Source organism: Ctenopharyngodon idella, chromosome 14, assembly GCF_019924925.1.
Source record: "Ctenopharyngodon idella isolate HZGC_01 chromosome 14, HZGC01, whole genome shotgun sequence".
NCBI lineage: Eukaryota > Metazoa > Chordata > Actinopteri > Cypriniformes > Xenocyprididae > Ctenopharyngodon > Ctenopharyngodon idella.
Genome location: NC_067233.1, coordinates 3,999,819 through 4,022,377, shown reverse-complemented (window position 1 = coordinate 4,022,377; position 22,559 = coordinate 3,999,819). Strand labels below are relative to the sequence as shown.

The following is a 22,559-nucleotide window of genomic DNA, read 5'->3' as shown; positions in this document are numbered from 1 at the left end:
GACTCATGAATATTAAGTTTGCTTAAGTCACGTTCGCCCAATCGACCTATTTGATTTGTTGAAAGGCGGCCGAATATTCCTACTGAATATTAATTTGGGTCACGTGACAAGACGCTTGCTGCAAATCTCCTCGAGAGGGAGCCAAACTCCGCTTAAAAAAGCGACAGAGGCTGTTTGAATGGAAGTCAACGAAGTATGCTGATCATCACAAATAATAAGTATGCTAAATGAACGACTTTTGAGTGGAAACATATTGTAATATTATAAATTGAGTGCCTTATCTGCTTGATGCTGACATGACATGTTCATTTTAGAGAAAGCTATGCGATTTCACCTTCATTTATCAATTTAAAAAAGAAAAATGAATAAAAAATTAAAGTAATTGAAAATCGCGCCAAAACAGCTCAGCGCCAATCGCTCACTCCCATAAAGCACTGCGAATAACGTCAGCGAGTCAGGTAACTTAATTTATTTTGCAATAAGATTAAAATATGTTGTATTTGTCCTTAAATTAATATAAAGAATATTAGTTTTATTTTCTTATTGTGACATGACGTTAAACAATCGCAATGGCATCAAATTACAATACAAATCAATACCACAAACGTCCTTATTTGTATTAAACATAAAAAAAAAGAAAAAAAAAAGAGAAGAAATTTTTAATAAGATGATTTTTATTAACAAGATTTCTTTCTATGGATTGGTATAATACAAAAAAAAAAAAAAAAGATTCAAAGGTAAAACATCAAGAAGCATTATGGTTAAACAATTTATTAGCCTATTGCTAATCCCTCTTCCTTTAAATGTAAATATTTTATCTGGATCTCTTGAAAACCATCTCAATAGTGCCCCCTTCTGTGACTTCTGAAGGGTTCTCCTCCCAAATCATAATTGAACTCATTATTGGGAAAATTTGCAGCATTTAACAATAAACCTTGTTACTTTTTCCTATAATGTGCTATGTGCCTGACACCCTTCTCCTCCTCATATCCCATAAGTCAATAACACCAGCTTTTTTGCATCTACGAATCTCCCAGATACTTTTACTGTCTCCATCTTGTCTGTTTCTTATTCACAACGCAAGTGTCCTCTATTATTATCCTCTATCCCTTTTTATTTTAAAATTTTGTAATAAGTAGGCTAAAATAAAAATTGAATTTCCAAACACTCTGTACATCAAAAAAGATTATTTTAATGGAAGCATAATATGTAAATACTTTAATATGGTTAATAATACATTAATATTAATATGGTATACACATATTAGACCAGACTTAAAATACAATACCCAATTTCATATAATATTTAACATTTGCTCAGTCTCTGTCCGCTAAGGTGTCCTTGGCCTATAGATTGAAGGCAGATGTAAACACATATTTTTTAGTGCACTGGCCAGACAATAACGTTTGTGTACTTTTTAGTATGTTTCTGACATTAGTCAACTTTCCCTTCCATTTTTGGTCCTCATTTCAACAGCTTTCACAACTTCTGCTTATGATACACTATAGCGTACTCTTGTTGCACTTACAGTTAACACTTAACTTCTGCACCCTCTCCACGTTTACCAGAGTCATGCTCACTTTCACAGCATGCACTTCTCATCTTTTGCTTACACAGTGCTGTAGTGTGCACATATTTCTAATATAACAAAAGAGTCTTCACGAATTCACAAATTCTTATTCTCTAGCAAAAACTCTTAAAGGTGCCATATGTAATATTTTCTGTCCGCTAGAGGCCTATTCAAAACAAAGGCGTAGCTTGATGACGCCAAGTTTGAGCGCGGAATCTTGGGACATGTGGTCTTCATATCACAGCCGGTGGAAATAATCAGGATAGGACTCGGGAAGAAATCATGTTCATGGATGAGATTATTAACGTTACTGTATGTAGCAGAGCAGGACCGAGTGTTGTGGGAGCTGAACGAGGCTGCTGGAGCGATTGCGCAACACACGCCGCTAGCAGCGGAACTTTTATTATTATGCCGCAGTCGCCGGTGCCGCTTCTGCTTTTCCGGTCATGAGTATGAGGTAACGCAGCTCTGTTTATCATATTAGATACATTTGAGAGTGTTGAAAATTATGTTATAACGTTACTCTGTGCGTTCGCTTGGTGGCTGCTGTGAGACACTTGTTTGAGACACACTGCAGTAAGATAGATCGATTTAAGAATATCAGTGCTGGATGGCTTGTTGATAAATGGCATGCAATTAATTTTAAAACGAATTGTATGATGGAGAAAATGCTGTATTACTGTTACTAAAAATAAAGCTGCATCTGATTATGCTATGTTAGCTACTTGACAAAATAGAGGCATGGTAAAGCATGGTACTTGCAAAAAATCAAGAAAATTAGATTTAAACAATAAGACTAAACGTGTTGAGCTATATAACAACAATTAGTTTTCTGTCTATAAATGTAACCAAACAGTTGTTCCCTTGTCTATTAAAACATGTAATATATTAAAGTGTCTTTGGTGTTTCCATCGTTTCTACAAAATAAAACCGGAAGCCGAGGGTAACGCGGGTATGACGCAATTGACAGGCGACTCCTCACACGTCCCGGAGCCTTGGTTAAAATTGCAATTTTCTCACAATCTACAAATAGTTGGAAACATTTGGGACTCGACTGAACAAAATATATAACACTGACCTAGTGGTTTTTGGATATTTTACTGCAAAATTCTTACATATTGCACCTTTAACCATCTTCAGTCTGTAAAAAAAATCCTAATTTTTATATTTTATTTTTTTACAGTTGTTTACTTTTATTTACTCTGTAAAATTACAAACAATATCTGTAAAGTTAACAGCAGCCTTGTGATATTTATGGCATCAGTGTTATGACAATCAGATATTTTGAATTGTTTTAAAAGTGCTACAGAAAATGTTTTGAGCTTTGTCTTTCAGATGCACAGAGAAATCAAGAAACGGAGTATGAATCTCAACAAAAATCTTTTTGTGACTTTAGTTGCTTGTTTTGTGATGTACAGATTTGATGTTTATCTGAATATTTTTTTGATTGTCACCGTTGTAGGCTGATTCTTGATGTCTGTGTGTGTCTACATATTACTGCCAAAATACTTACTGCATAATGAGATAAGTGAGGCTACTACATATCATCACCATAGCCAACTTCATCTGATCAGTTTTTTTGCCATAACAAATGTATATTTGTTAATATTATATATTTTTATAAACACAAAGTTAAAGCAGCCACAGAAAATGTAAAAAAAGAATCAAGAATCAAAAGCACAATTAAGGTGAACACTGATCACCATAATGATGACTTCAATAAAACATCAATAAAACATCAAATCAATAAAACATCAAAATCTAAACCACCGTTAATTCTCATTATGAACTTTTGTATGAAATAAATCAAGTCAAACTGAAGTGAAGATGCTCAGATCTTGTGTCTTTGTGTTTAATGTTCTGTTAGAGAATTTGCTTTAGTCCAGGATGTGCCAGAAAACATTAACGATATGCTGCTCTTGCTTTATTTAAAAGCCATTAACTGTGTAGTCGCTGATGCAGTCTATAGTTGCATTAGCATATGTGTGTGCTATTGCTAGCTAACGATTAACTGCAAGAGATTTGCATTTTACAGTGAAAGTGTTTGATCATAATAATTCAGGAAATACCTTTACAGTGTACAGAAGCTATTCCTTCTACATTCACCTGCAAATGCCTTGTTTCTCCTTCACCCACATTTCTTTTTAATTCCTCTATTGATGATTCCAATAGTACTTCAATGATCCCTCCACATAGCTCACCCAAGACTTTTGCCCTTGTTACAACTCACTACAAGCTTTTTACACGCCATTATCAATCTCATAATCATGGAAGCCCATTTCCACCACATAAGAAAAAAAGCATAGTTTGGTAAATCATAATTATGACATAAAACTATGTCATATAAAAAAGTCATAATTAGAACAAAAATTGAAATGATGACATAAAATGTCAAAATAATGAGTCATAATCATTGTGGGGGTAATGCATTATAAGTAACGCAAGTTATGTAATCAGATTACTTTTTTCAAGTAATGGATTACTTTTAAATGTTTTCAATATCTGAGTTACTTTTTCTAATAAGTAACACCAGTTACTTTATTTTCCCACGTCTCCTGTCCTCATGTTGAGAGAAATCGGGAGAAAGGTGCACTTTATTTTCCTCCGTCCCATTCTTCTGTGTTCCAGAAAGGTTTGTTTGAGCTGCGCCCTTTACTGTACAGACATGAATTGGCATTTTCTTCAGCCTGAGGCTTTTACTTTTGGTATAAAAGGGACTTTACATTTGCCAAAAATAGAACTTTTTTGTTATTAAAAAACACAAACAAAACCAGCCCATGTGAAAATGTAACGCGAAAGTAACGTATAACACGTTACTTTCCATAAAAAGTAACTAAGTAATGCATTACTTAGTTACTTTTTAAGGAGTAAAGCAATATTGTAATGTATTACTTTTAAAAATAACTCTCCCCAACATTGGTCATAATGAGATAATATCAGAAAATAATCAACAATTATGAGGAAAAGGTCATAGTTAAAAATTGTCAAAATTATGACTTTTTATCTAATCTAATCTAGTATAATAATATATAATTGTTTCTTCATCACAAGAGGCATCAAATTTCAATTGCAAATGTCTAAACAGGTTTCCTGAACACTCCTGCTGCTCATTTGCATTGTATAGTGGCTCCATTATGGGCTCAGTTCAGAACTTCCTTTCACAGCTTTAAATTACCACAGGAGAGTTTGTTTAGAACAAGCTTTTGTTTTAAAGACTAATTAAAAAGGAGATTCCATACTGTGTGATAATTGAGAATAACAAACACAAACAAAGAAACAAACTTTCTAAGAGTTAAGTGAGGGCTTTACTTTCATGAAGATTAGGAATTGAAGAGGGCATTTCAGTAGTGAACAGAGGCATTTAACTGATTTTAGAGACTGTTCTGTGACATGGGCTATTTTTGCATGAGTCTTCACATGTTATTACCTATATGACGTGCTTTCTGTTTATCTTGAATGTCGTAATAATGTCCACTGAAGGGCTGTCGTATGTACTATGTGTTCCTGAAGCTTTGGCATGTTTGTCATTGGTGTGTTTTTGGTCAACAGCACCTCTTTGGTAACGTCACTGCATGTATTGACAGTTCCTGTTGGCTGTAGAGACGGGTGTTAGTAAAACCAAGGTCGTGGGTTCAGTGCCGATGTCTGTATTGTAGTTTCAACACTGTAAATCTATATCGAGGTTTTAAATGAAGCTTTATCCTTCAGCGGATACGATGACTCAGTTGTACACGTTGCAGTTTTGCAGTCATGTTTTCAATAGTGCCATTCATAGAGGAATACACTGTGACACCAGTGGATAAAGTTCCAGTGCAGTCTCTTTTGTCCAGTTATATTTTCAATCAGTCCATTGAAAAGACGGTTTCTAGTAGATTAAATTAGAGTAGTACATTTGAAACCATGCAAAAATGTTTAAAATGTTTCCAGCTTTTTTTGTAGATACTGTGAAGTAGATATTGTTTCATTCTTATAGCCAAGTAACTGTGTAAACATCGTATAGGTCATGAGAGGAGATTTTTCCTCCTCATCCACCTGCCACTGAATCACTCTACTGTCATGACATTGCCTGCTTCCTTCATATGTATTAGCTGATTGTACACTGTTTTTATGAAAATTTGGTATTATCTGTTAAAATGACTAACACTCAAATAATAGTGAGCAACAACACCAGTAAACAGCTTTTCTGATTGCTTGATGAGATTTGGATTTCAAGAAATCTGCATGAGATCATGGTTTAAAAACAAGGTCAAAAAATAAGATACCACTCAAATCATCATTAGAATGATTTCTGAAGGGTCATGTGACACTGAAGACTGGAGTAATGATGCTGAAAATTCAGCTTTGATCAAAGGAATAAATTTTATTTTAAAGTATATTAAAATAGAAAACCCTTATTTTAAATTGTAATAATATTTCACAATATTACTGTTTTTTCTGTATTTTTGATCAAATAAATGCAGCCTTATGGTAATGTTTCCATATATATATATATATATATATATATACACACACACAGTATCTCACAGAAGTAAGTACACCCCTCACATTTTTGTAAATATTTTATTATATCTTTTCATGTGGCAACACTGAAGAAATGACACTTTGCTACAATGTAAAGTAGTGTGTGTACAGCTTGTATAACAGTGTAAATTTGCTGTCCCCTCAAAATAACTCAACACACAGCCATTAATGTCGAAACCGCTGGCCACAAAAGTGAGTACACCCCTAAGTGAAAATGTCCAAATTGGGCCCAATTAACCCAATTTTCTCTCCCCGGTGTCATGTGACTCGTTAGTGTTACAAGGTCTCAGGTGTGAATGGGGAGCAGGTGTGTTCAATTTGGTGTTATCGCTCTCACTCTCTCATACTGGTCACTGGAAGTTCAACATGGCACCTCATGGCAAAGAACTCTCTGAGGATCTGAAAAAAGAATTGTTGCTCTACATAAAGATGGCGTAGGCTATAAGAAGATTGCCAAGACCCTGAAACTGAGCTGCAGCACGGTGGCCAAGACCATACAGCGGTTTAACAGGACAGGTTCCACTCAGAACTGGCCTCGCCATGGTCGACCAAAGAAGTTGAGTGCACGTGCTCAGCGTCATATCCAGAGGTTGTGTTTGGGAAATAGACGTATGAGTGCTGCCAGCATTGCTGCAGAGGTTGAAGGGGTGGGGGGTCAGCCTGTCAGTGCTCAGACCATACGCCGCACACTGCATCAAATTGGTCTGCATGGCTGTCGTCCCAGAAGGAAGCCTCTTCTAAAGATGATGCACAAGAAAGCCCGCAAACAGTTTGCTGAAGACAAGCAGACTAAGGACATGGATTACTGGAACCATGTCCTGTGGTCTGACGAGACCAAGATAAACTTATTTGGTTCAGATGGTGTCAAGCGTGTGTGGCGGCAACCAGGTGAGGAGTACAAAGACAAGTGTGTCTTGCCTACAGTCAAGGATGGTGGTGGGAGCATCATGGTCTGGGGCTGCATGAGTGCTGCTGGCACTGGGGAGCTACAGTTCATTGAGGGAACCATGAATGAGCAGAGCATGATCCCCTCCCTTCGGAGACTGGACGCATGGCAGTATTCCAACATGATAACGACCCCAAACACACCTCCAAGACGACCACTGCCTTGCTAAAGAATCTGAGGGAACCCTATTGAGCATCTGTGGGGCATCCTCAAACTGAAGGTGGAGGAGCGCAAGGTCTCTAACATCCACCAGCTCCATGATGTCGTCATGGAGGAGTGGAAGAGGACTCCAGTGGCAACCTGTGAAGCTCTGGTGAACTCCATGCCCAAGAGGGTTAAGGCAGTGCTGGAAAATAATGGTGTCCACACAAAATATTGACACTTTGGGCCCAATTTGGACATTTTCACTTAGGGGTGTACTCACTTTTGTGGCCAGCGGTTTAGACATTAATGGCTGTGCCTTGAGTTATTTTGAGGGGACAGCAAATTTACCCTGTTATACAAGCTGTACACTCACTACTTTACATTGTAGCAAAGTGTCATTTCTTCAGTGTTGTCACATGAAAAGATATAATAAAATATTTACAAAAATGTGAGGGGTGTACTCATTTCTGTGAGATACTATATATATATATATATATATATATATATATATATATATATATATATAGTACATAAATATGTATGTGTGTGTGTGTGTGTATGAAAAACATGTATAGTCCTATATAAATTTTCAGAATCATCAGAATCATATATCTTTTGCTGTTATAGTTTCTATTCCATACATGAAAGCAGTACTTATGTAAATTGATTTGAGAATGATATGCTGATTAAAACATTGCACAAATTAAAGTCACAGGAATGTTGAGGAGTGGAAAGATTCATCAAATCCCTCTTCGTGTTCTAGGAGCATTCATACACACACACACACACACACACACACACACTGTGCTCTTTGTTTCTTCGAGGGGAGTGTGGCTGAATTTCCTCGAGCATATGTAGAATTTGCAGGCTGTATGGATTAAACCCTGTGGCCTCACAGCAGTAGTGTACTCTTATGCTCTTACTCGACCCACAGTTTCATTTACCATATAGGACGTAAATATATTTTTAATGCTCAATAAATCCGTCTAGGAAATGTTCAAAACTTTAGTCCAGACAAATTTCAACAATGAATTCATTACAAAAAAATCTTACTATAAATACAAAATAAATCATAGGGACGTTTTGATAGCCAGTGTACTGTAGCCTCATTCCAGTGCATTGATTGATTTTTGATGAATCAAATCAGTTCTGCAGCCACAAGCTTTGATTAACTGCACTGAATGTTTACTAATGTTGTGTAATCTGAATGTTGCATTAACATCAATGGCCTGGCACAGTGTTTATGTACTGCTAAGTAGTTTGCAGTAAAACCAAAGTACATTTGCTTTAAATAGGCCTAATCGTTAATCTTTTATGGTCCTCATATGTTGCTACCGGGTGAATTTTGACGTAACATGAACCCAGTCACAGCGAAATAAAATTAGAGTTCCATTGTTGCCTCACTGATAAGAACAAACATGCAGCAGATCCCAATAAACTTTGAGACTGTGACAGATGCTTTTATATGTTTGTTTCTACTGTCATAATGAGTGATAATATTTGCCATCTGTTTTCTCTGATAAAAAAAGTGGCTATATTTTTGGTAAAAATGTTTTCTTGGTATAATTATAGTTATTCTATAATAAAGTCTGCTGGTACTGATATTGATGGATTGATTTCAGGAGACATTTAAGGTATGATTGATTTTTTCAGTCTCAACAAAGCCTCACTTTTTGATTGGTCATTTGACCAATAGTAACTTTTATAAAAACATTAATCCTAAATGCTGATCAGATATATAGTTAAACATGTAAAAATGAATTAATTTGAAATATCATGAAATTTAAAGGGTTAGTTCACCCAAAAATGAAAATTCTGTCATTTATTACTCATGCTTATGCCGTTCCAGACCCGTAAGACCTTCATTAATCTTCGGAACGCAAATTGAGATATTTTTGTTTAAATCCGATGGCTCTGTGAGGCCTACATAGGGAGCAATGACATTTCCTCTCTCAAGATCCATAAAGGTACTAAGAACATACTTAAATCAGTTCATGTGAGTACAGTGGTTCAATATTAATATTATAAAGCGACGAGAATATTTTTGGTGCGCCAAAAAAAAAAAAAAAAAAGGAATTATTTAGTGATGGCCGATTTCAAAACACTGCTTCAGGAAGCTTCGGAGCGTTATGAATCAGCGTGTCGAATCCGCAGTTCGAAGCGCCAAAGTCACGTGATTTCAGCCGTTTGGCGGTTTGACACGCGATCCGAATCATGATTCATAACGCTGATTCATAACGCATGAAGCAGTGTTTTGAAATCGGCCATCATTATATAAGTCGTTATTTTGTTTTTTTCTGGCGCACCAAAAGTATTCTCGTCACTTTATAATATTAATATTAAACCACTGTACTCACATGAACTGATTTAAATATGTTTTTAGTACCTTTATGGATCTTGAGAGAGGAAATGTCATTGCTCCCTATAGGCCTCATGGAGCCATCGGATTTAAACAAAAATATCTTAATTTGTGTTCCGAAGATCAACGAAGGTCTTACGGGTGTGAAACGGCACGAGGGTGAGTAATTAATGACAGAATTTTCATTTTTGGGTGAACTAACCCTTTAAGTTCTATACCCCTTATTGCCCTAATTAATTTCTACTGACAGACAATAAGATAAATCAAAGAAGTTGAAATTAGATCATATGAATTTCTAATTTAGACTTGGATGACAGTAAATTAAATATGTATGAACATACTATTGCGACGGTTTAACTTATGACTATTAAATAGGCAGCGCTGACGTTGCTTGAAAGCCTTCCTGTAGCGTCAATTTGTCTTATTAATATTCATGAGCCAAGCCTTCAGCGCAGTAAAATTCGGCCAATCAGGTCGACATACTGAGCGCACAAAATTAATATTCATAAGCCAAGCCTTCGCCGTAGTATTTTCACAAGCCGGACGCAGGATCTGTTTCGAAACTTTGTGGGGTTGTGCTGTCAACTTTAGAAACTACTAAGAAAGCAGTGTTTTCAGGTTTTGGATCTAGCCAGGAATTAGCAGTCACGTGACCAGTGGTAACGGCTTTTCGCTGTCCACGTGATATTACAAACTTAGCATGGCTTCATATGTCACGGAATAGATCCTGAACTGAAAGTAGCTATAGATCTGTAGCTTACATCCAGTCAGGCGAAACTCTTGAGTGATTTAAATTCCCCCCCGGATGACAATGACTAAATAAAACGATTTCTTTGCGCAGACGAGCTGAGGTGAGTTTTCGACACAATCCGTGCAGTTTTTCCTTCAGCGGATACTGTATTTGAGTCAGTTGTACACGTTGCATTTTTGTTTTCAATAGTGCCATTCATGAAGTCAGAGCACAGAGCATGAAACAAACCACTGTTAAATCACGTCGTTTCTTTCATATAGGCTAGTTATTTTTCATATATGAATGTATTTCATATACTTCTAATACATTTTAGACGATTATACGAGAAGTTTAAGTTTGCGGATGTTGGGATTGATGTCATGCTGTATTAATCTTATGTGTGCATGATTGTTATTTATGAATGTTTGGTATCATTTGTTGAAATTGCTAGCATTCATATGAGCGAGAGAAATGGCTCAAGTAAACAGTATTAAGTTTATAAAGTTTGCATGTCACCTTGTTAACTATTGGTTTTTGAATGCTGCGATTTTTTTTTTTTTTTTTTGGATTTGTCACGCCACACCACATTACTGTTTAACTTAAAAATAAATAAATAAATAAATAAATAAATAAATAAAATAAAAATGCGCTTTCTGCAACGTGGCTTTTCTGATTAGCGTAAACAAAACTTCGCTTTGATCAGCCGTCATCGGAATTTCAAGGAGTCTTTGAAGATGAGATCATCGGTGCATGTAAACCACTAATTAACACCAATTGTTTTATAGGCTAAATGTGATTTAAAAAATAAATAAATTCATAATTTAAAGGTGATGTCAACCACTTTCACGTACTGTCCAGAGAGCCAATTTGACATGTATAATGGGCTGATTTATGACCTTTTCTTTTTCTTTTCTTTTCTTTTCTTTTCTTTTCGAAAGACCATGACCTGTGCTGTGTGTGTGGCCCCAGACTGAACGTTATCATGTACAGTGACGCAAGTTTCCGCCCCATCTGCCAATCTGACCACAAAGTGCCAACCAAAAGGGCACTTTAATAGACTTTAAAAATGTGGCACTGTTGTGCAGCACAAATACTATTTGCATGTAATTGTTAATAATCAATAGGTGTTGAATGATTTCAAAGCTATAAAATCACACAGTGTGTTTTCATGATGCCTTTCCCTAATTTCATTAGGGAAATGTTTTGTCTTGTTCACACCAGGACAAATATTTGGTGTGAAAATTTGGTGTGATAAAACTTTTTAATTTCAAGGATCAGCTGTTGGTTTAGCATACGCACTCAGTCAAGCGCACAGCATTTCAGGAACAAAAGTCTCCTGTTTCTTTTCAGACTGTGAAACAATGGCACGGGCCAGTGTTGACACCTTGTTATGGAAGCTTGTTTCTGCCACGAAATAAAAAAAGTTAATTTTGACTTTTTATCTCACGATGTTGACTTTTTTTTTTTTCTCTCAGTCTATATCTAAACTTGGAATTGCAAGAAATAAAGTCATAATTGTGAGATATAGTAAACTCGCAAATGTAAGAAAAAGTCAGAATTGTGATATTAAAAAGTTACAATAACCGGCAAAGACTATAGAATAACACAAGATGCATCACTCGTATTATTATGAATGGGAGAAAGTGCAATGCGCAATATGGCGGAATAAGTCCCGCCTTCTAAATAAGAGCCAATCGCGATTGGTAAAGCCATGGCGTTACTGCAGCGGCCGTTAGAAGCTCTGGTTCCTCTAGAAACAGTCAGACGCGCGCTTCCTATAGAGATGCTCACTTAGGACTGCGCATGCGCATTAGCTTGATCCAGCCTGAAAAATACAGGGTTTTTTGTCGTGATTTGAGTGTTTAGAAACAAAATTTATAAGACAGTTGTTGTCAGATTTCATTGGTGATTTTTAAATATGAAATTTATTCGAAAGCTTGGCAAACATCTTTGGAGAATTTGATGTTTCCCCATTCAAAGAGATAGGAGCTGCACTTGCATGCCCAAGAGATGTTTCAAAGATGGCCGCCGAGTGAAATGACTTTTTAAAGGGACTTTGTTAACAATTTACTTTTTTATTTCGTGGTGGAAACAAGCTTCCATACATGGTGGATAAACTAATTATTGAAAAAAAAAATGTTTGTGCAAGCTGCAGTTAGAAACCAATTCTGCATGTGTTTAGTGCGCATATACTGTGCTGATGATAAAATTTGTGTCATTCACACTGTACACATACCCTCGAGTACACGTAAAAAGTTTGGGCTTTAATGCATCTGTTTAGATCGACATGATAATTTGCATGCCGTCAATGCAACTTTTTATATATATATATATATATATATATATATATATATATATATATATATTTCTTTTTTAATACAGTGTTCTAATATCTTTTCTGTTGCGCTGCAAAGAAATCTGGCCAACCAACTGGATTTGAGCTTTTGAAAACATGGAACTACTGTTGACTTCCTTTCTTCTCTGTGACAAGCAACGAAACGTAAAGTTACGTGGTGCTTTGTGTCACAGCGTAACCAGGGTATTTCTGCTTTTATAAAAACACCACCTACTGTCAGAGAGTGAATCTGCATTTTCATTCAACCCATTTTGCTGTTTTTTGAGCATTGGTCAGAACAGACAAATGGAATTGAATTTTTGTGCCAAACATTTGCGTTGGTGTGAACAAGCTTTTAAAACAGAAGACAAAATTACCGTTGAATAAAGCAATCATATACCAAACACAATACTTCTCAAAATATTGCGTTGATACTTAAGATACTTTTATTTCTTTGTGCATTGATTTCTAAATTCACTCAGTGTGATCTGAGTGAAGTGTTTTGCTTTCTCAAGTGGACAAGCTGGATTTTTCTTGTGCATTTGGTATAGTTTCGTGATCCAGTAATGTATCTCGACATGTATAGAGTGCTGCAGGGATGATTGCTAACAAGTGGCAAAAAGGGACAACAGAGTTTGAGACATTAAACATCATCACGGTGAATAGGTAAACTCATATACTCACAATTGCACTTTTATAGCTTCATTGTGTTTATAATCACTATAATCACACTCTTGCAAACTGTTCTAACCTAAATGTTACTCAATGTTTTTTTTGTTTTGTTTTTTTTTAAGACTGAGAGGGAAAAGTGGGAACCTTAATGATGATGAACTTGCTGACAAGACACAAGTTTCCATTGAATGTAATCTCACTGAGCTTGTCAAGTGCCTCAAGGTGATGATACACAGGGCAACTTTTTGAGCAATGTTGCCGAGGGATGTTGCTTGGGCACTTTCCCATTGAAAATGGGCAACAAATTTCAAACTAAAGATTCCAGATAGAAATTTGTTGCAGCTGGGGAAGGTTGATTATAGTGCTGGAGGGAGGCATCATTTTCCAAGCAGGCTGGTGGTTATACTCACTGTTTAGGACATCATCAGGACTTCTTATCTGCTCCGCTGGTCTAAGAACATCTTCAGCATCTCCACGGCAATTACTGCTTCAGACTTGGAGGAAGTACTTAATGATCAGGCTGATTTGTATTAATTAGAATCACTGTGGCACATCCAGTCTGTCTGAAGATCTTATGTCTTTATGCACTTTGCTTGGGGATATGTGATTTCTACAAAGACAAATAATTGTAAATAACACTACATAACAAGATATAAGAATAGACAATAGTAATAAATTGAGCAATAGTAAAAACTGAAAAAATGTTGATTATATATTGCTCATTGTTAGTTCATGTTAAAGGGTTAGTTCACCGAAAAAATTTTCACCGTTTTACACCCGTAAGACCTTCGTTGATCTTCTGATTTAAACAAAAATATCTCAATTTGCGTTCCGAAGATTAACAAAGGTCTTAAGGGTCTGGAACGGCATGAGCGTGAGTAATAAATGACAGAATTTTCATTTTTAGGTGAACTAACCCTTTAACTAATGTTCATAAATTAAACCTTATTGTAAAGTGTTACCAAGATACTTTAATAAAATACATCTTCTTTACAGTTTTGGGAATGTGTGTGTCTTCAGTTAATTTTTTTTTATGACAAGTATTATAATAAGTGTGATAGAGAGCATGCAAAAAGATAAATTACTTCAATTTACACTATCTGCAATATCTGAAAACAGTCCAGCTAAATAGTTAATATACTCAGTTTATGTACTATGTATGCCATTTATGTACTGCTAAGTAGTTCACAAGTCACCCAAAGTACATTTATTACTGCTCTATATAATCATTAATCCTTTATGGTCCTCATATGTTACTACCGAGTGAATTTTGACGTAAAGTGAACCAAATCGCAGCCAAATATAATTAGTTCCAATGTTGCCTCTGATAAGAACAAACATGCAGCAGATCCCAATAGACTTTGAATCCTTTAGTTGGCAAAGTAGCAAGACTGTGACAGATGCTTCTTGCATTTTTGTTCCTACAGTCATAATGAGTGCTAATATTTGCCATCTGTTTTCTCTGATGACGAAGTGTTTTTTTAATGGATTAAGAGAGTCAAGGTCTTAGTGGATGTGTGTAATAATGATTGTATAGTAAAGTACTGATACTGGTACTGACATTAACTTCTTCTAATATATTTCTTTGGCAGTGAGTAGTTTATTGGCATTGATACTCCCAATTAAAAAAAAAAAAAAAAGTATCAGAAAAGTTCATACGACTATCTTATGCCAGCATGGTGCATTAGTTAAATTAACTAGTTTTAAGATATTTTAATGGCTTAAATCACCATCCACAAGTCAATAGTAATCATACTTAAGATTTCCAAAAACCAAGCTACACCCTTTTCTCTATATTTATATATGTAATCCAAACTGCTTTCTTTTTAAATCAAATTAATCATTGTGCTTTTTTTTTTGTCCTGTTTCAGTAAGAGTTTCTGGACATTATGCCAGTTGAAGAGGTCTGTGATGGTGTATCAGCAGAGGATGATGCTAAGACAGGGTCAGATGTTCCTTTCCTTTTAGAGGAGCGTGTAAAAGACAAGGTGCCATGGAAGGAGGTGTTGAGAAGGAAGGTGGGAAAAAAGTGTTCCTGCAGTTCTGCTCGAGTCAAAGCCCTGCTCGTAGACTCCATCCCAATCATCAAATGGCTGCCGCGATATCAATTCAAAGACTGGATCATTGGGGATGCCATGTCTGGCCTTATCATCGGCATCCTGTTGGTTCCCCAGTCCATCGCCTATTCTTTACTGGCAGAACAAGACCCTATTTATGGGCTCTATACTTCCTTCTTTGCCAGCATTATCTATGCCCTGCTGGGAACCTCCAGGCACATATCTGTTGGGATGTTTGGGGTTTTATGTCTTCTGGTGGGACAGGTTGTGGATAGGGAGCTTACTCTGGCAGGATACTCATCGGACACCAATCAGACCATCATGGGAATTGTGGACAACAGCACTGGTCCAATCTGTGACCGAAGCTGCTATGCAATCATGGTGGGAGCAACCTTAACTTTCACAGCAGGGGTCTACCAGGTTGGTCCATCTATCAAGATTAGTCTTCTATTAAGTTTTTGAAATCTCTAAATGTATTAATGTCTTGCTCTGCTTGGGTTGCAGGTGTTAATGGGTCTCTTACAGGTTGGCTTTGTCTCTGTCTTCCTCTCCGACTCTCTGTTGAGCGGTTTCGCGACTGGCGCCTCTCTCACCATCCTCACGTCCCAGATAAAGTACTTTCTGGGGCTTCACCTTCCTCGTGTCCAAGGCTGGGGTTCGCTCATAAAAACCTGGGTCTCTCTGCTGAAGAATCTAGGTCATACCAACGTATGTGACCTCGTAACAAGCGTGATCTGCTTGCTTGTACTTGTACCCACAAAAGAGCTCAATGACCGCTTCAAGGCTAAGCTCAAGGCCCCTATTCCCTTTGAGCTCTTTGTGGTCATTGCTGCTACTCTAGCCTCCCATTTTGGAAAGTTCAAGGAAACTTATGGCTCGGATGTAGCCGGCAACATTCCCACGGGCTTTATGCCGCCACAGCTTCCGAACTGGTCTCTCATACCCAATATTGCCATCGATGCATTCTCGATTGCCATTGTTGGTTTCGCCATTACTGTGTCTCTGTCCGAGATGTTTGCCAAGAAGCATGGTTATATGGTGGACCCTAACCAGGAGATGTATGCCATTGGGTTCTGTAATATCATTCCTTCCTTCTTCCGTTGTTTCACGACCAGCGCCGCCTTGACCAAAACTCTTGTGAAGGAGTCCACTGGTTGCCAGACTCAGGTCTCGGGGTTGGTGACCGCTCTAGTGCTGCTGCTCGTCCTGCTTGTTATTGCACCTCTCTTCTACTCATTGCAGAAGTACGTATAAATTGTGTCAGTTTCACTTGCATAAACTTGGTAATAAATTGTCAATGTAGGAAGAGTTAAGATCTATTAATTTATTAAAAAAATTACATTAAAATGCAATTTATTCATACATGCCCCTTTTCCACCAAGGCAGTTTGAGTGCTGGTTCATAGCAAGAGCCTAGTTTCAAATCACTTCTTTGTCTTTCGACACCCAAAGCACCAGCTCTGAACCAGGAAAAGTGGTTCGTAAGTAGCACCAAAACATTGCTGGTCTAGAAGTAAGAACCACTTGCGCTGGGGGCGGGGTTACTGTGACCGATGTCGGTTCACAAAGCCATTGTTGATGGAAGGTTTGTTCGAGATGCATCGGACCGATCGGCGTGTGATATCAGAGTGCCGCGGGAGTGTTTGGAGAGCATACGACTCCTTGTGCTTTTGGATCGCTCTCGCAGTGCTTTGATGTCATGCGCCGATTGGTCTGCAAGAAGCCGATGCATTCTCAAACAAGCCTGGTGTGTATGTTTGGCGCTGCTGCACTAGCGTTGCTGGGAACGATGAGATGTATAGAGTGACATAAGACCTGGCTCTGTGGTGGCTCTCTAGCCTGTGGAAAAGTGGTTCTTAGAAGGCTCGTCGATTGAACCAGCCAACAAACAATCCCATATTACAAAGATAATTTCATAAAATTCATTAAAATTAAAATTCATTAAAAAGTCATATTACAGTACATATTACAGAGATAAACAATCATTTAGATGTCTGCACAGTATCTCAGTTTGGCGTCTTGAACGGAGGAAAAAAATGAAATAGGAAATTATATCAATTATATTCACACCCAGTCCCATTTTTATGTTGAAATTATGTGTATTTCCACTATACTTCTCCTAATTGCATCCTCTTTAACTCTGCAGATGTGTTCTGGCCGTCATCATAGTCGTCAACCTCCGTGGGGCGCTGCGAAAGTTTGGGGACATTCCCCAAATGTGGCGTGTCAACCGTGTGGACACTATCATCTGGCTGGTTACCATGTCTGCATCAGCACTAGTGAACACTGAGCTAGGTCTGCTGGTTGGAGTTCTGGTCTCTGCGTTCTTTGTGCTAGGCCGAACCCAGTCTGCCCAAGTCCTTCAGCTGGGCCAAGCAGGGGACCGCGAGCTCTTTGAGGACATTGGGTCTTACAAGGGCCTTCAGACCCAACCAGGAGTGGCTGTTTTCCGATACGAGGCTCCCATCTACTACGCCAACCAAACTCTGTTTAAGAAGTCACTGTACCGCAGTGTGGGACTGGATCCACTTAAAGAGAAGGCCAGGCGTAGGAAACTAGAGAAGCAAAAGAATCAGAAACAAGGTGTTAAAGACCAGAAGCAAGAGATGGATGTGTCCACCAATGTGTATCTGCTAGAGCACACCAGTTTACACACATTGGTCATAGATTGCAGTCCAGTGCTGTTTCTGGACACTGCTGGAGTCAATGCTTTGAAAGAGGTATGCAAGGACTACAAGGAGCTGGGAGTCAATGTACTTTTGGCACAATGCAACACCTCCGTCACTGATTCCTTGCGAAGGGGAGGCTACTATGACCCAAAGAAAGGGACCAAAGAAATAAAGTTTCACACTGTTGGTGATGCCATCGCTTATGCCCAAAGTTTGAAGTCACAGAATGGTGATTGTGACACCGTTGTGTAATAATTTGTAATGCATTGATTTGTAAACAAAGTTGTCTTTGCATTTAATATTTGTATGTTTTGGCATTATATAGAGATTTAAATTTAAAGGCACCCACACACTACAAGATAATTGGGCCCAATTCTCCCTTTCTGACAATCCTAGGTAAAGTCCCGAGTATCTTGATGGTTCTCTACAGATTATCTTATCAGATTTTCTGTGGTGTGAGGTGTGTTAAGTGTGATTGGGTCTGCTCGGAAGAATGTCGAGGCCACACCGATCTCAAATCGTAAATATACAACATGTTGAATATTTAAGATCAGAAATCCTGTTGTGGACACTCTGTAGATTGTCACGTGGAACGAAAGGATACCCAATCACAAAGTGAGCTGATGAAAGATGGAAGCATAACACTACTTCATCCAAACCTTTTTTTTTTTTTTTTTTTTTTTCTGTGAATTTGTCTGCAAAAAGCAGTCCAAACACTATTATCGCCATTTCTTCTTGCCAGTCGTCTACCATTTTTGTTTACTGTAAAGTCATTTTGCAAAGAGATTTTGCGAGATTTCTCATGTTCACAGTCGGGACTGGTTGTGTGTGAATGAAATCTGTTGGTGTGTGGCCTGCTGTCTTGGTCACGTCGCGGCACTCCACACACTATAGTAACAAAACCGCTAAATCTATGATTTATTTATCGTCATGTTTGTGGTCTCTCATATTTTGAAAATCTGATAAGATTTTAAGTCTTTTAGTGTGGGCCAGCCTTTCAGAATTATATAGTGCACCCAAAAATGAAAATTCTGTCATTGTTTACAACCCACATGTTGTGACGTTATATCATCTGTTGAACATAAAAGAACAGTATTTTTGTCCATACAGTGAAAGTCAATGGGGTCCAAAACAGTATGCATAATTTTTCAAACATTTTTTTAAAATATTTGTTTGTGAACTATCTCTTTAAGGTTCTGAAATGGATAGACAATCATCTGTTCACATCTGTTTCAACAAAACTGGTATTGAAAGAAAAAGATGTGCTGTATTGTTAAGGGCCTTTAAATAGAAGTTCAAACACTGTTAACTGTAGGTCATTGTGTATCTCATGACATTTATCTTAAAAATTATGTATGACATTTACACATTTTATAACACATTTTGCTTAATTTAAATAGCTAAAGTTCAGTATATAATGGCTCTATTTTTCTACATAGAAATGGTTTATGCTAGACAAGCTCTAGCTTGTATATCTACTCCTTATCTCCTTCCACTCTAGATTTGTTGCTCATTCAGTGAGAATTATGTGTTATACAATCTCATTTGTGACATTTACCCAGCTTTATGGGTACTTGTGCAGTTTTAAATGACCATAAAGCTTGTATATATACTGAGCGATTGTTGTCTGAGTGAATGCAAGTTGAACTCTTTCACCCAGTCACCAGATGTTTACCTCAACTGCAGAAGCACCAGAGTGCCGACGTGCCTTGTCACTGTGACTGTGCAGTCACAGAGTAACTTTTGCCTCCTTGCTTTCTTTAAAGGCTTTGCTGAAGGGGCCAAATACTGGTTTTATCTATGACTCAGCTTTCATTCTGTGTAGAGAGTAAAGAGGGCTCAGGTAAAGCATTTTAATGGCATCATGTCTGACCTGTTGAGCAGGTCTGAAGGAGCTGGAGACACAGCCGAATGATCCAACTGTTACTGCGTACTAAGCTCAGGGAATTGACACAATCTGTCTTTCTTTTGGCTGAATCTGAACAGAATACAGATGATCCTTCTAAAATGCTGGAGCTTTTGCAATGTATCATTGATAGAATTCTAGCACAAATAGAAATACTATTGAATTGTGTATTTAAACCTTTTAGTGCAAACTGGGAACTATTTATGTAGTTATAGGCTTGCGCAGTGTCTATGGTGATACTTTATTTATTGAAACATTTCTAATGGTGTTTAATGCATTTAGATTGTTTTAGTTTCTGTGCATCTTAATTACTTGGTATTATAATTACTGCATCAGCTCACAGGCTTTACTTAATTGTTACAGATGTATTTTATGTTCTTAAAATATCTACAATCCACGTATTCCCATATCTATGCAACAATAGCTATGACTACATATTGTATGTTTGTGATCATGGATATTGCTGGGAAGCCTATATCCTTATTTTTATTTTTTTTTCTACAAATATAATCATTCTTATAATTAATACAAAATAAAGTGAATGTTTACAGAAAACTGTTGTCATTGTTTTGATTAGAAATCACCGAAAATTGGCTTTACTTTTATATTGCATTATATTGCTTTCTCTGCCAATCTGCTGAATTGATATTTTTTTTAAAGTGAAATTTAATGTGTGAGAGGGAAAAATCGTTTATTGCATACTTAAAGGTGCTTTAACTCAAAGCTACCACCAGTGTGCAGCATTGTTCTGCCACAGATCATGTTATGCATGTAGTCTTTAAAGGGATAGTTCACCTAAAATGATAATTCTGTCATCATTTATTCACCCTCACGCTGTTCCAAACCAGAACAAAGAAAACATTTTGAGAAATGTCTAAAACATAAACATATATATATATACACATACAGGTATGGATTGGGATGAGGGTGAGTAAATTATGTCAAAATTTTTATTTTTGGGTGAACTATTGCCTTAACTTTGAAAATACTGACATATCAGTGCTGAGAAACCTCCAACTCCCAGATTTATGGTATAACACAGATGAAAATGTACTAAAAGTCCAGTGTTTTATGCAGCTGCTGACAGGTAATTTTTTTATATGGGTGCTCTGAAAGTTGGCGTGAGAACTATGCATGGCAGCACATCTGCAGTTTATGATGCCTTTAGATTCTATGGCCAGTTTGTCTCCTGTCAAAAATATTTTATTTTTGTCACATCTCCAAAGCAGCCAGAGAGAAAGGATGTCTCAAAGGACATGGAGCATCTCAATGACATTAGCAGGTGTTAGGATGGCAGAGGAGACAGCAGCTGTCTGTTCTTTCATCGGGATTTTGACAAGGACGAGGCCTATGAATACACAACCTGTGTTAAAATTCAAAAAGGCACTACAGATAAGCGTTTTTTTATTATTGTAATTTAATTTGTAACATCATTATTTAGCAATTACGTAAATATTTTTGGCAACACTTAGCCTACTTTAAAGCATGCATATATTTATAGGTGGGACATGTCCTCACCACGTTTTGCCTGGGGTGATATTGTACCCACCACTTTTTGAAACATTTCGCAGTGATGTGTCGAATACAAATTAAATATCTCTAGTTGACTAGCAGAGTATTAATTTCGTCGTTAACATAAGAGGCGTTATGATGCTGGAATGTGTTGTTTTTGAAATCAGTGCTCGTTCCCGCTGTTGTCAATGGCGGTGGCTCGTGCACAGACAAGTGCTTAATCTATCGCTAACCGTTGCGGAGACTAATGTTGTTCGTTCCATTGAAATCACAAAACAAACTGCACACAAATGTGTCCCTGCTCTTGACATATAGTGAACATCTTTGATTTTCCCACCTCGTTCTTGGAAATAACGTCTGGAAGCCATTCAATGTCGGACATTCGACCTGTGAAATCGTGGTACATCGATCAACCTCTGCGAGACGCGCCATTTTACGCCACTTCCAAGATGTCGGCAAGTCTTGCTTCCAACGAGCATAAACGTAAAAACAAACCATAATATTATTAGAATTAAGTTTATGTAATAATACCTTCGTTTTTGCTTTTCGTCAGCGATTTTATGTTGTTTTTATTCTGTTTTTGCCATAAGTTACACAAAAACACGATATTCTCTCGTTGTGTTGTGGCGACATTATGTGGTCAACGTGTGAACGTGACGTCTGATTGCCTGGACCTCACCAAGGTCTAAAGTGAGACATGTAATTTGGGATATTCCCACCTCCAACCTCGTTTGGAATGCAGTATATCAACATGATGGCTACATCCGAAAACTGGAAAATGCTGCCTTCGGAGGACGCATGCCAAGGTAGGAAGGCATCAAGGCAAGTCCTAATTCAAATTAGCTTCGCTTTTCCTGTCTCCTGAGATACCTTCATCTGATCGATTTTTGAAGGCAGCATAGATGTATCCTTCGCTGCCTTTGATATCCCACAATCCCATGCTTTCCATTCTGTGACAGTTGAGCTAGTAAAGATGGCGTCTGAAAGTTGCGGTTGGTGGTCAGTTTGTGTATGTTTTGACCTTTTTTTCTCACTTTTGATGTAATTTCTAGCGAGAAATTACTATTGTAGTACTTTTATATTTGATTAGTTATCACCAAAGCTCACGCTATTTAGCTGTAGATCATTAAACCGTTACG

General features: G+C 37.4%; 1 protein-coding gene across 5 annotated transcripts; it reads left to right on the top strand.

Annotated features, from left to right (window-relative positions):
- Window positions 1–10,075: 10,075 nt before the first annotated feature.
- On the top strand, window positions 10,076–19,619 carry slc26a2 (solute carrier family 26 member 2). 5 transcript variants are annotated; one of them, XM_051860428.1, is made up of 6 exons: window positions 10,076–10,391; window positions 13,192–13,271; window positions 13,400–13,499; window positions 15,149–15,754; window positions 15,839–16,578; window positions 17,480–19,619. In XM_051860428.1, exons 4-6 carry the CDS (start codon window positions 15,167–15,169, stop codon window positions 18,252–18,254), a joined length of 2,103 nt encoding a protein of 700 aa, XP_051716388.1. In that variant the 5' UTR covers window positions 10,076–10,391; window positions 13,192–13,271; window positions 13,400–13,499; window positions 15,149–15,166; the 3' UTR covers window positions 18,255–19,619. The 5 variants fall into 5 exon arrangements, with proteins under 5 accessions (XP_051716388.1, XP_051716386.1, XP_051716387.1 ...); XM_051860426.1 differs by having other exon boundaries at window positions 13,157–13,271; XM_051860427.1 differs by having other exon boundaries at window positions 13,088–13,271.
- Window positions 19,620–22,559: the final 2,940 nt, after the last annotated feature.

Bases quoted from the DNA above. Each gene is read 5' to 3' on its own strand.
- slc26a2 (XM_051860429.1), top strand. From the start codon at position 15,167: ATGCCAGTTGAAGAGGTCTGTGATGGTGTATCAGCAGAGGATGATGCT. The intron at 15,755-15,838 runs GTTGGTCCATCT...CTTGGGTTGCAG, and splicing joins TCACAGCAGGGGTCTACCAG to GTGTTAATGGGTCTCTTACA. The intron at 16,579-17,479 runs GTACGTATAAAT...TTAACTCTGCAG, and splicing joins CTCTTCTACTCATTGCAGAA to ATGTGTTCTGGCCGTCATCA.